The 13,684-nt window shown below is 40.8% G+C and overlaps 1 protein-coding gene and 1 pseudogene across 3 annotated transcripts in view; one reads left to right on the forward strand and one right to left on the reverse strand.

The window, feature by feature from the left end:
• Nucleotides 1–13,684, forward strand: part of LOC126946307 (S-phase kinase-associated protein 1-like) — a 682,386-nt pseudogene that overhangs the window by 317,349 nt on the left and 351,353 nt on the right. The gene's annotated exons all lie outside the window — the stretch shown is intronic.
• On the reverse strand, nucleotides 3,424–13,422 carry TAF9B (TATA-box binding protein associated factor 9b). Of its 2 annotated transcripts, XM_050776414.1 has the most exons (8): nucleotides 13,403–13,418; nucleotides 12,025–12,150; nucleotides 11,315–11,396; nucleotides 10,430–10,566; nucleotides 10,217–10,351; nucleotides 9,381–9,456; nucleotides 6,980–7,090; nucleotides 3,424–5,425 (listed from the first exon to the last, which is right to left on the reverse strand). In XM_050776414.1, exons 2-8 carry the CDS (start codon nucleotides 12,073–12,075, stop codon nucleotides 5,262–5,264), a joined length of 756 nt encoding a protein of 251 aa, XP_050632371.1. In that variant the 5' UTR covers nucleotides 12,076–12,150; nucleotides 13,403–13,418; the 3' UTR covers nucleotides 3,424–5,261. The 2 variants fall into 2 exon arrangements, with proteins under 2 accessions (XP_050632371.1, XP_050632370.1); XM_050776413.1 differs by having other exon boundaries at nucleotides 10,217–10,566; nucleotides 13,403–13,422.

The following is a 13,684-nucleotide window of genomic DNA, read 5'->3' on the forward strand; positions in this document are numbered from 1 at the left end:
TTTTTCAGGTATATACCTCCATGTTTCTAAGTAATATGCTTATATTGTTCACTTATTTTTTAAAATTTTTTAAAGAAATCTATCTTTCATACCATGGAGGAAGGCTCTGTTTCACATATATTTCTATTTCTTCATTCTCAGTATAGTTTTGTCACAATTATAGATTAGATAAAAAGTCTTCATACCTAATACTCACAGCTGAGCTATGTAGTATGCATGATTGAATTTACTTATGTAACTTTTATTGTCTTTGGCATTAACAGTGTTTAAAAAAATTTTCTTTTTCTGTGTATACCCATCAGTGATTCATTCCCAAATCTTCCAGAAGTGTGTCTCAATATATTAAAACATATTGAATAATCCTTGTTAGAGTTATCCCTGCAGGAGTCCTTGGTGCTCCTTTTCCAATTTGTACTTGATGCCCTCTAAGTAAGCTGTACAGCTAGCTATTGCTCTGGGATTTCCTGTAACCTTCTTGGGGATTCCTTTTACCTCCTGTGTTAGACTCCTGTTTTCTGGATTCCCCCTTTTCCCTCTTTCTTGGTCTACTTTTTGTAGAACACAAGACTCTACTAGCTTCCTGAGAAAGGGTGCCTGGGAGGCAAGATCTCTAAGACTTTGTAAGTCTGAAAATATCTTTATTCGACCCGTATGCTTGATTCCTAGTTTGGCTATATATAGAATTTTAGCTTGAGTATCACTTTTTGAGACTCGAAGCCACTGTTTCATTGTCACTGTTGAGAATCTAATGGCCATTCGGATTCTTTCATCATATTTATAATTTTACCTTCCTATCTCTTTCCTGTCCTTTTAATGGAGTTTTGGGAGAGAGCAAAGGTAAACGTGATTTGAAAAAGCCATGTCTGACCAGAAATTCTGTGCTGGCAAGATATGTATTTCACCTTTAGGGACAAAGAAATAGTTAAACTTTTGGACAGGACCACAGAGCTACTGAGTAACGGCAGGGATTCAAGTCCAGGTTTTTCTGGTTCCAGTGGCTGTTGCTTTTCCAATGTGCCTCCCTCCCTGACATGATGCTTCTAGACTATAGATGCTTCTAGACTATTTTGTTTAACCCTGGATAGAATAGCAAAAGAAAATTTTGGTGGTTGCTCTGAACAAAACAAATTTGAAAGCTCAAGTTTTTTCTTCATTTGTATTTTAGTTAATACTGTACCCATATTTGTAGTTAATTTTAAATTGCACCATGTTTCTGCATACCTCTAAGGGTACTCAGGAATTCTAGTCCAATTTTTTTGACTTTTTTTTCCTACCGATTACCTTTCCTCCAACATTTAAAAAATTATTTCAAATGGAACTGAAAGAAGCATAAACTCCCATAAACCCAGCAGCTAGACTCTACAGTTGCCAACATTATCTATCCAACAATCTCCGACTGTACCTTTTAAGTACTTTCTACTGGACTGTTTCCAGGATCACCCCCCATTTATTTGGGTTGTTAACCTAAAGAACGAATGGGGGAAACTCCAGTCGTAAACAACTTGTCAGGCAAATAAATTTGAGTTCCTGCTATGTGCTTAAAGACGTGATAGAGGGAATATAAGATAGCATTTATGTTCCGAAGGAATTTTTTTTTTTTTTTTTTTTTTTTTTTTTTTTGAGACGGAGTCTCGCTCTGTAGCCCAGGCTGGAGTGCAGTGGCCGGATCTCAGCTCACTGCAAGCTCCGCCTCCCGGGTTCACGCCATTCTCCGGCCTCAGCCTCCCGAGTAGCTGGGACTACAGGCGCTGCCACCTCGCCCGGCTATTTTTTGTATTTCTTAGTAGAGACGGGGTTTCACCGTGTTAGCCAGGATGGTCTCGATCTCCTGACCTCGTGATCCGCCCATCTCGGCCTCCCAAAGTGCTGGGATTACAGGCTTGAGCCACTGCGCCCGGCCTGGAATTTTTAACCTAGCCAAAGAAGATAGTAGATAACTTATGTGCATATAAGCTAGAACAGCATAAGGGGCGGGGCATGGTGGCTTATGCCTGTAATCCCAGGACTTTGGGAGGCCGAGACGGGCAGATCACCTGAGGTCAGGAGTTTGGGACCAGTCTGGCTAACATGGTGAAAACCCGTTTCTACCAAAAATACAAAAATTAGCCGGGCGTGGTGGCGGGTGCCTGTAGTCCCAGCTATTGGGAAGGCTGAGGCAGGAGAATCACTTGAACCCGGGAGGTGGAGGTTGCAGTAAGCCGAGATCACACTACTGCACTCCTGCCTGGGTGACAGAGCGAGACTGCCTCATAACAAAAACCCCACAAAACAGTATAAGGATGTGCTTTCTAATTTGGAATTATGAATTATTGGTAAAATATTGCAAAGGTATATGCTTTTAAGTTGTAAATTCACCTTTAACCCTAGACTATATATATGTATGTGTTTATATGCAGAAAAAAAAAAATAATCCCCATGTCGTAAGTGAACAAATTGGTTCTTTAGCTCAGCGTTTTCCTGTTTTCTTCTTCATTTCCAAAATTTCCCTCAAGCACAGGGGTTTACACATGATCAAAAAGGAGTATACAATGAAGACACCTTGCTCATTCCCCTACCTACCAGTTTCCCTCCCCAGAAGCAACCTCTGGAAGACCAGTTTCCTTTAATCTAAGGCTACTTAATATACATAAAGAGGCTGGGCGCGTAGCTTACGCCTGTAATCCCAACACTTTGGGAGGCCGAGGTGGGTGGGTCACGAGGTCAGGAGATCGAGACCATCCTGGCTAACATGGTGAAACCCCGTCTCTAAAAATACAAAAAATTAGCCGGGCGTGATGGTGGGCGCCTGTAGTGGCAGCTACTCGGGAGACTGAGGCAGGAGAATGACGTGAACCCGGGAGGCGGAGATGGCGGTGAGCCGAGATGGGCCACTGCACTCCAGCCTGGGCGACTGAGTGAGGCTGCATAAAGAGCATACCATGTGTGTATATCTGTATATAAATATATTAAAATGTAAATGGTGGCATACCTGCTCTTCTGTAGTTCTGATTAGTGTTTTCTTTCCTGCCTCTTGAGTATTTCCTGTCACCTTGGATCCCTTAGACCATAGTGTGCATCATATCTTTCATTCTCCCCCTGCCCCATGCTGGCTATATTCCTATATTCATACTTAGATTATAGACACTTGTTTGCTACCCATAAAAGGAAGAACTAGAGGTAACAGTGTCCTCACCCCATTTACCATCAGCACATATTTTTAAAAAATTCCACCTAGAAGCTGAAGGACAACTGATTTAAACGCATATTTTACTCATTTTCAATTTGCTTCACTATGATGTGTCACATGCTGATTCCAGATAAAAGCAAGTGATTTTCTGATATATAATTAACTGTTAAACAAGTCTTAATGGCTTTTGGCCATCAGAATTACTGGGCTTTGTTATCTCCCTTGAATCCTTTAAGTAAAAAATGAAAGAGCACTGATAAGCTCAAATTTTTATTAATAACCTTGGAACAAATACAATAATTCCTTATAATCATATAGTATTTTACAATTTTGAAAGAATTTTCACATATACCAATTGAACCCTCACAACAGCCCTGTGAGGTAGGCAGGGTAGGTGTTACTTTCCTACTACTAGTGAGGAGAACAAGGCTAAGAGGTGAAGTAAGGTCACACAGTTGGTAAATGATGGAACTAGGACTAGAACCTAGGCCTCCTGACTTGCTGCCTCCCTGAGAACATTCAAGTAATAATATCCTATGCTATATAATGAATATTTATCTCCTATGATGTTGATCAGGTCTGTTTTTATACATTTTACCTGTTTTTATATTACCTTTCCCTAATATCGAAAACACTAAAACTGATGAGACATTTCTTCTCTGTTATTGGACTTTTTCTTAGATATATCAAGCATTATCCTAAGATGAAATTCTGTTTTGAGGATCCTTGGCTATAAATTCTAAATTATGATACGAACACATTTATTTTACAAAATTCTACAAAAGTACATTGAACTTAAGAAAAACAAAACAGGTGTGTTTATATTTGCAAAAGCTTTGCCATCTTTCCCAATATGACTGTGTAAATGGAAAACAGGGTAAAGTGTTCAGCAACATTACAGTATTATTGGGAAACCTATGCAGAGTGCACATAAATCCAAGTCACATCACACTAATTTCTTTTCCTTGTGGGCCTTATAGAGGATGGAGAACCATCAGCGTCTTACTTTCAGGTTTGATCCCGTCTTATATGTGACATCCTCATGTCAACAAGCTAAAAAACCGATCTGAATTATACCAATGGGGGGCTCAAGCAGCAGTGATCAAAACATAATATGTATGTGGTAAAAAGGAACACTTGTTCTTCAGTGGTTTTGCCTAGGTCCAGTGTAATTACTTATCAAAACATGTTTTAAGCTACAGCATCTCTTGTTAAATTTAGAAATGTGAAACATGTAGTTATCAACTTGGAATACAAGACTAAAACTGAATGTAACCCAAAACTACCTGTCAAGCACAGTAAAGCTTAACAGGCATAAAAACTAAGGTGTAAAACCCAACTGCTCTGATAAGAAGAGTGAAAACCAGCAAATGCAAACCATCAGGTTAAAGTGAATCACAAAACATTAGGCATGTAGAGCATGTTTTAAAAATAGGAAAATGACACTGAGCTGTATTACCAGGAATTATATTTTTAAAATTCCAGGTATGGCCTTTTACATTTAACAGCAATGGAGAGAAACAAGCCTATGGGGGAAGTGCAGAAAATGAATGGGATCCAGAAAAGGAGTTGAGTTTGGGAGTTAAGGAAGGCAAAGAAACAGATACATTCAAAATGGATTTAGAATCTCTCCTCTAAATCCACCCTTTCCAAAAAATGTTTCCTAAATTGAGAGATTTGGTAAAAAAATAAGCTAGTGACAGTAACTATATTACCTTATAAAATAAAGTAGTAGTTAAATGTAGATCAGAAATTATGCTGTTAAAGATAAATCTGCTGACCAGGCTGTAGAACCTGAAACTTAAGTGCTGCTATCAGTGATAGAAAGCAGCAAAGTGTCTCAAAAACAGAACTGCCATACTAGGACTCAACATTAATGAAACTATTAAGAAACAAGTACTTAACTGTTTGTAATTGAAGCCTAATGATAAACACATTTGTATGTTTACTAAAGAGATCTAAAAGTTTGATGAAAAATACTGCAGCTACGTTTCAGTCTTAAGATAAAATGAGAAGATCTAGAATATTCTAGTTCAGTACACTGAGTTCAAAACAAACTTTCCTTTTGAAATGCATCTAGACTAGACTATATTCCTTACATAATATCATTGTCATCATCCTCTTCATGCTTTCTCTTCAGCGGGTTTGCTTCATTGGCCGTGTTCTGTGATGAAACCATGTTGGTGGTAATAAGAATATTTTTGGGCCCAATCATTGAAGGATTAATCAGAACATTTTGAACTGCAGTTGTTGCAGGAACTGTAAACAGAGAAGAAAGCCCCCCCAAACCAAGCTATGAATTACCCAGAATCCAAAACATGGTAAAAAGTATACAACAAAGCTGAATGTAATTCTAATACCAATTTCAACAGCATGAAGTGCAACTATATCATAGAAGAAACACAGGTACCTATACTGCAATGAGTTGAATTTTAAAAAATCTTTATTTTTAATTGGCAAATAATAATTGTATATTTATTGTTAAATTATTAATTTTTTTTTGAGACAGTATCTCGTTCTGTCGTCCAAGCTGGCGTGATCTTGGCTCACTGCAACCTCTGCCTCCTGAGTTCAAGTGATTCTCATGCCCCGGGTTCCCAAGTAGCTGGGATTTTAGGCATGTGCCATCATACCTGGCTAATTTTTGTATTTTCAGTAGAGACAGGGTTTCACCATGTTGGCCAGGCTGGTCTCAAACTCCTGGCCTGAAGTGATCCTCCTGCCTCAGTCTCCCAAAGTGCTGGGATTACAGGTGTGAGCCATCGCACCCTGCCAATAATTGTGTATATTTATGGCATATAATGTGATATTCTGATCTATGTATAGATAAAGATTAAATCAAACATACCTAGTACAAGGTTGAAGAAGTTCTGTTGTATTTTAACAACCTAGAATTTCAATTTAGTCATGGGAAACTGCACTGGACTCATCATGCAACATACTACATAAAGGCCTATGTTCAAGGCCAGGAATCACTTCCCTAATAGGTCAGTATTTTACGTAAGTTATTTATTGTGTGCAGTTAAGTTTCAGAAGATGTGAAATCTAAACATACTTATTAGTAAACTGTGCTGACAGAATTCTACTTATTCCAGCCGTGTGTGTCTGTGTCTGTGTGTGTGTGTGTATCCTATGAACTAAAGGTACAGTTTAATTTGAATTTACATTTATGTTCTGGATTGCATACACATATTCATCACTAAGTTTTGTCGCTTTCTTGAGCTTTCACCTTAACTGCTTTTCCTTGAAGATGCCTTAGATTTGTGGATCCTGTTTAGTTCATGGTGTTCTTTGAAAATCTGATGAACACACTGACTACTCTTTTCCTCCTCCCCAAAACATTACACATATAGTAGTCCCCTGTTATCCGCAGTTTCAGCTACTTGTGTTCAACTGTGATCCAAAAATAGATGAGTACAGTACAGTAAGATACTTCGAGAGAGATCACATTCACATATATTTGATTACAGTATGTTGTTGTAATTGTTCTTTTTTTATTATTGTTAATTTCTTGCTGTGCCTAATTTATAAATTAAACCTCATAATTTAGAAAGTTTATAAATTGAACTTTAAAGGTTGTAAATTTAACGGGGGGTCTTGGAACATAATCCCTCAAGATAAGGGGGGAGACTCTGTAAAATTTCACAGAATTTTAGAGGGCTCATAAGTCCCTCTGAAGAACCCTGATTTGCAGCATTACTGCCACCTTCCTGTTGGGATATTAAAACAATTTACCTTTTGCTATAGGAACACAAATGGTTCTACAATTTCAAATTATTCACAAATTCTGTTCCCTACCCCCGATCACATTACCTGGTTTCACAGGTGTGGACTGAGAAGGTGGAATCTGCACCGTAAATCTTTGGCTTGTCACTGACATTGGAGTTGCAACTTTATTTGGGACAGACACTGTTTGTGGGGTTGCTGTAGTTACAATAAACAGACCATGTTTGTTAGGTGATTTATACACGTTTATATTCTACACTCAGCTTACCGCAAACTATCTTCAAAGCAAAGGAAAGTAATAAAAGGTAAGGAAAAAGTCATTAAAAATAAGAGCAAAAGAACCTTAAAAAATTTACAAGCTTGCTTAGATGTTACAAAATTCAGTTTAGAATAGTGGTAAAGAATGTTGGCTCTGTAGCCTACCTGCTTGAGTTTGAATTCAGGCTCTCACCTACTAGCTGAGTGTCCCTGGGCAAGTTATTTAAATTTTTGTGCCTCAGTTTTCTCCTCTGTAAAATGGGGGATAATATCACCTATTTCATATAATTCTTGTGAAAATTAAGTAAAACTAATCCCTGTAAAACTCTTCAAACAGCATCTGTTACATAGTAAGCACTGAGGTTTAGCTGGATGAAGACATAAAGATGAGAGTTTAACCTACCAGAATAAAGACCCAGGTTTTCTATTTATTACCTTAGTTGGCACTTTTCATCTTGGTCGCTTGCTGAGAATCAGAAGATGTCATCTATGCCCATGAAACTAAAGCAGAGATCAAATATACCCCTTGAGGTCTCCAGGTGGGCCCAGAAAATTTATTCCCTTTCTGTGTTCGGATACTTAAGCAGAAAAATATCTTGGAGATAACCTAGTCTAAACCCCCAATCATCTAAATTCTACCCATTATTCCAAGGTACAACTCAAATACTACCCCGTTTTATAAAACTTTCCTTAATTTTCTCAGTTAAATGTCTTATATTCTGCCTCTGAAGTTCCCTTAATGTCATAGGAGTCATTATTATTATCTTATCTCACTGACTAGATTACAAGCTTGGTTAACATTTTTCATCCTTGTGAGCACACGGCTCTTTTACCTTGCTCCTAATAGCTACTCAACAAATGTTTGCTTAATAAATGTATTTTGCAAGACTCAAAGACTTAATATATATACTGACATCATTGCTCTCTCAAAAAATACATTTATGGAAATGTATCCATTTCCAATTTTTCATTTGGGGATGCAGGCTATCCAATACATCCCTTCCCCCTGGAACCAGCAGCCTACCCAGAGATAGAGTTGCTGAGGACACTACAATTATCATTTCTAGAGAAAAAGGTGCAGAAAGTCTAAGGGAAGAAAGCTCAAAGGTACCGAGAAATCTGGGTTTTACTGCTTTCTCTCCCAAACACAGAAGGTGAGACCTTCCTCTAAAATATCTCCATCCCTAAGTAAGTTTTCCCATGTATTAAGGATCAGTCCAAAGAATTTGGTGAAGCGTAATGAAGCAATGTAAGTATTTTATTTTATAAAGAAAAAAGAAAATTCACAGTAGGTGAATGTTTTCTTGGCCTTAGGATTGTTAATACATTTAAGCAGGTATGGAGTTCAGGCTTTAAAACTGAACACATTAGACTGTAGATGGAGCCTCCCCAAATTGAACAGAGTAAATACTCAGGTCTTAAGGTCTATATAAATCATTTTAATTTTTTTTTTGAGACAGAGTCTTACTCTGTCGCCCAAGCTGGAGTGCAGTGGCATGACCTCCGCTCACTGTAACCTCTGCCTCTTGGGTTCAAGTGATTCTCGTTCCTCAGCCTCCCGAGTAGCTGGGATTACAGGTACCCCTCACCATGCCCGGCTAATTTTTGTATTTTTAGTAGAGACGGGGTTTCACCATGTTGGCCAGGCTGGTCTTGAACTCCTGACCTCAAGTGATAGGCCCGCCTCGGCCTCCCAAAGTGCTGGGTTTACAGGCATGAGCCACCGCACCTGGCCAACTCATTTTAATTTTTTTTAAAGTTTAAAACTTGCATCTTTAGGCCTGGCGTGGTGGTTAGTATTAAAAACAGTTTTTTTCTTTGAGATCCTTAAGATTTTTGTACATCTTAATCTTCTACTGTATTCTCTTATCTATTTGGAAATTTAAATTTCTAATAAGCAGTCTACTGCCATAAGTGTGTGTGGCACCTTATAGAAGGCACAAATTACACAGCTAAGAGTAAACTCCTGTTTTTGGTATCAGAGTTTATACCACCAACAGTGGGGGCAATGTCCAATGTTATACTCATTTGAGATCAGACGTTCCTTGTGGCTTTCTCATTTTGAAAGCCAGTAACATGTATGTTTATAGTTTTATTAGAGGATCAGTAAAATTATTAATAGTAACACACAAGAATTTCTGATTCACTTTTTGACTTGCATTATAGTTCAAAACCAAGTGCTGAGGCACTGCTTTACCAGCCAGAAATGCCATTGTCTCCTCTCACTTACCTATAGTAGGAGTAGTAGGTTTGTTACTAACAGCACCAACACTTAATCGTGGAACTAGTCTCCCTTGGTTAGGTCCCTAGGGGATTTAAAAAGCAAATTAATGTTAAGATGTGACACCTAACTTTACCAGGAATGAAATTAGGATTGCTGATGTAAATGATCATGGATAATCCATGGCAAGAAAGTCCTGTTTTTGTTCTCTCAGTGTTCTAAATCCAACATTTAATCTGGGGTTTGCATAAACATATATACATGTCTTTATATAAAAATAGATATGAATACATATATAATCTTATGCAGTATTAAAGTTTAAGATAGAGTCTTATTTGAATGGGGATAACAGCTAACTACTTTGTGATTTGTAATCTTAACTAGTCAATTTCTTAACCCAAAAAAGAATAAAACTCTTATAGTGGAACTTCAGAAAAAAAAGGCAGCCTATTATAGGGAGAACTTTTTCAGTGGTGGGAGAGCTTTAGGTCATATTTCAGAAAGCTGGCCCAATTCCTGATGGTATCATTCCCTCTGTTATTAGGCCTCACTAAAAAACTAAGATATAGTGGAAAGATTGGGAGTTATGAGGTTTGGAATCAGTCCTAGCTTGGCTACCAACTTCACAAATGAGTTCAGGCCCCGCTTCCTGATGTGAAAAATGACTGTTGAATTAGATGAGCACTAAAGGTCCATCTAGCTCAAAAAATTTTTAAAATTAAAAAAATTCTAGTAAGTTATCTTAACCTTTAATCTACTATACTAGCTACAGGAATTTGCTTTTCACAAAGTCCCCTATCATATTCCACCTTTTAAAAAAAGAAAAGTTGACTAAAATTTCTTACCTTTTTAATTAAGGACTTCAGCCTATAGTTTGGAGCTGTTAAGCAGTATCTATCAGGTGGCAGTCTAGGTCCTGCATATGGCTTAATCAGTGGCAAAGGGGTTTGATTTTTCTGCCTTGCGATATCCAGTAAAAACTTAAAAAAAAAATCCTTATTAGAACTACAGTTTAAAAAATTGTAAGTAAAAATAACTTCAAATCCAAGTTTGCTCACATCTCTTGGGGGAGGAGAGGTAAAAGATTGGTCAGCACGACACTGGATTGCCAGTCTCACATCATCTGCATCAACGTTAGGTTTCTTAGCATGGCTCGAATAAATTTTTGCATCATCCAGAATTGTAGTCACATAACCTTTAAGAAAAAAACAATCTTTTCTTAAACATATGAAGACAGCTTAATATTTATGGCTACTTAAAAAAAGTTTCCACTAATTTGTAGACAGTTTATAAATTTTGTGGTTTTTTGTAGAGACAGGGTCTCACTATGTTGCCCAGGCATAACTCAAACTCCTGGCCTCCCGCCTCAGCCTCCCGAAGTGCTGAGATTACAGGTGTAAGCTACTGTGTCCAGCCTAAATGCTGATTTTAATAGGTAATTGTCCTGTCTATATGATCAGTTTTAAACAGATATCACAGTATGAATACTACTGTCCCCTAGCATGAACTCCTTTTTAGTTCTTCAGGCTGAATTCTACGATACTGTTAACATAATTTGGTTGAAAATGTTCTTACAAGGCTGGGCGCGGTGGCTTACGCCTGTAATCCCAGCACTTTGGGAGGCCGAGATGGGCGGATCACTTGAGTCAGTAGTTCGAGGCCTGCCTGGGCAATATGGCGAAACTCCCTTTTTACTGAAAATACAAAACTTAGCCGGGCATGGTGGCAAGTGCCTGTAGTCCCAGCTCAGGAGGTTGAGGCATGAGAATCGCTTGAACCCAGGAGGCGGAGGCTGCAGTGAGCCGAGATCCCGCCACTGCCCTCCAGCCTGGGCAACAGTGAGTCCCTGTCTCAAAAAAGAAAAGAAAAGAAAATGTTCTTACAATAAAAATATCTTTTCTAGTTCACAAGTTAGGCAAGTTTTTGGTGTTTCATTAACTTACGGAAAGCAAATTCCAACATTTGATTTATAACCCTTGGTTCATACTCTGTGATTCCCATATCCTTCAGGATCTGTGCCATCACCTGTGGATTCAAATAAAAACGCCAGATGCAGAATTTGGTACTGGAAATCAAGGTTGGACAGAAGGGTAGTATTTATATTTATGATACAAGGTTCCCCTTCTTTGGGCTCCAAAGTCCTACTCACCCTTGTCCTCCCAAGTGAGTCAGTGATCACACCAAATCGCATAGTATGCTTTTGCAGAAAACTTTTATTTTTATTTTTTGGCGGGGTTGGGGGCGGGGTGGGGGGCAAAGAGAAGACAAGTTGGCTTCCCCAGCAGAGGTAGGGATAGGTCCAGCTGGTTGTCATTTTTGGCTGTGGCGGCGGGATAAGCTAGCATCAGAACCCTGGACGCAAAGTCAGGGCTGGCAGATAGGTAGAGACGAGGGGGCGGCAGGGGCCCGAAGCCCAGGACACAAAGCTGGGCAGCCGTTCCGCAAGCTCCGCTGGACCACGACCCTCTGGCAGAGCTTGGCCCGAGCGGCGAGATAGGGGCCCGGGGGCATCCCCATCACCCTCTCCTCCTGACGACCCTGACCAGACTGAAACGAGCGTGCGAGCCCTCCCTCAGGCCCTCAGCGTGGCCCTGCCTCGCAGGTCCCTGGCTGCACCTGGCTTCGCGCTCCGCCGCTCATCCTTCCCACTTACCAAGGCATCTCTCGGAGCGTTCTTGGGAGGCGCCATCTTGCCCGACTCCATATTATCCAGCCACTCGTCATCGGAGGACAGAGGAGAGAGAGAGGAGCTCGCGGGCTCCTCGCTCAGGCTCCACCCCTGCGGGGAGAGGGAGGAGGGAAGCGGAAGGCGGGGTTACGTGCCTGCGGGGGGCGGGAGTTTCAGCAAGACGCTGGCCAGGGGAAGAGACGCGCTCGGGCGCCGGAGCTCAGGATTGGAAGAAGCAGGTAATCCTTCCCCGTGGAGCCTGCTGGGGGCTAAAAGAAGTAGAGGAGCCGAGAAGCTCGACTCCCCAGAGTTGTTCTCCGGCAAAGGGCACCAAATGGGCCAACCTCACCTTTGCGGGGGTCCCTCCTCACACCTCCATGGCTACCACCTTGGCCCCTTTCGGCTTCCCGAAATTCCAGACCCAGTCAATGTTAGGGCTGCTTGGTCCAACACAGTTGGACTCGTTACATTTGAATGTCACATCACCAACGAATACATTTTTAGTATAAGTATATCCCAGATTTGCACAGGCCATACTTATGCTACGAAATAATTGTTCTGATGTTCATATTTAACCGGGTGTCCCGGATTTTTATTAGCTAAATCTGGCAATCCTACCCAATAGCTTGCTGTCCACACAGGATTTTCGTTAGCCCTTGTCACACTCAAAGCCCTACCGTGGCTGCCCATTTCACACTGATGAAAAACTAAAGCCTTCACTCTGCCCGTTAGAGACCCTCTAGCCACTCTTGGCCCCGAGCAGCTTACTGTCTCCCCGCTGAGGCCAACACAGGACCCTTCCTTGCCTCCCAGTTACACCCTTCCCAGCCCCTCCCCACAGAACTGCCCGAAGGACTCTCGTGAGAACCGACCATCTAGCCCCAGTGACTTTAAAAAAAAGTGCATCAGTTAACTATCTCTGGCTTAAAATGTCGCAGATAACTTACTCTTAACCTACACAAAAACCAACGCCCTAGGATTCTCCATCTCGGGAACAGGAACTCACCCAGGCCAGAAACGGAGCAGGCAGCCATGTTGGTGCTTTCCCTCACAATCCACATTCAATCTAGCAACAAGTGTTGTCCAGGTGACCTCCCAAAGTTCTATCCATGTCTCCACATCTCCATCCAGTGCTACTATGCTAACGAGTCCAAGCCAACATCCTTACTCACCAAGATTACAGATACATGCTCCCCAAATAGTGTCCCCCGACATTCCTTACACAGCTAGACGGACCTTTCGGTCATAAATCCAATCACTGTTTTCCTTAAAACCCTCCAGCGGCTCTCCTCACAAACACATACACAAGTACATACTAATTTCCCAGTCTTAGAGGGCCCTTCAGTTTTGCGGAGCAGCTCACCTCATCAGACTCATCAGAATCAGCCGTCCACCTGGCCGCCATCTTGAAGTTTGGGCAGGAACCCCCAAGAACCAAGTGTTCTCAATACATTGTTTCGAGTGAGAGCACGTGCCCCCACGCTGAGCTAGTGCCTTTCCCCACTCTTACTGTGGCCAACCCCTCTGCAGAACTAACAACAGTCGCTTGCTTTTGAATATTTGCAAGGTACATTTAAAAATAGGTGGAGGCCAGGCACGGTGGCTCACGCCTGTAATGCCAGCGATTTGGGAGGCCGAGGCGGGC

This window comes from Macaca thibetana, chromosome X (assembly GCF_024542745.1).
Source record: "Macaca thibetana thibetana isolate TM-01 chromosome X, ASM2454274v1, whole genome shotgun sequence".
Lineage (NCBI taxonomy): Eukaryota > Metazoa > Chordata > Mammalia > Primates > Cercopithecidae > Macaca > Macaca thibetana.

What these genes read in the sequence shown, in the direction of transcription:
- TAF9B (XM_050776413.1), bottom strand. Translation starts at nt 12,075, where the DNA reads ATGGAGTCGGGCAAGATGGCGCCTCCCAAGAACGCTCCGAGAGATGCC. An exon ending in AATGTTGGAATTTGCTTTCC is followed by an intron (nt 10,567 to 11,314) that starts GTAAGTTAATGA and finishes TTTTTCTTAAAG; the next exon opens with GTTATGTGACTACAATTCTG. An exon ending in TGAAGTCCTTAATTAAAAAG is followed by an intron (nt 9,457 to 10,216) that starts GTAAGAAATTTT and finishes TAAATCCCCTAG; the next exon opens with GGACCTAACCAAGGGAGACT.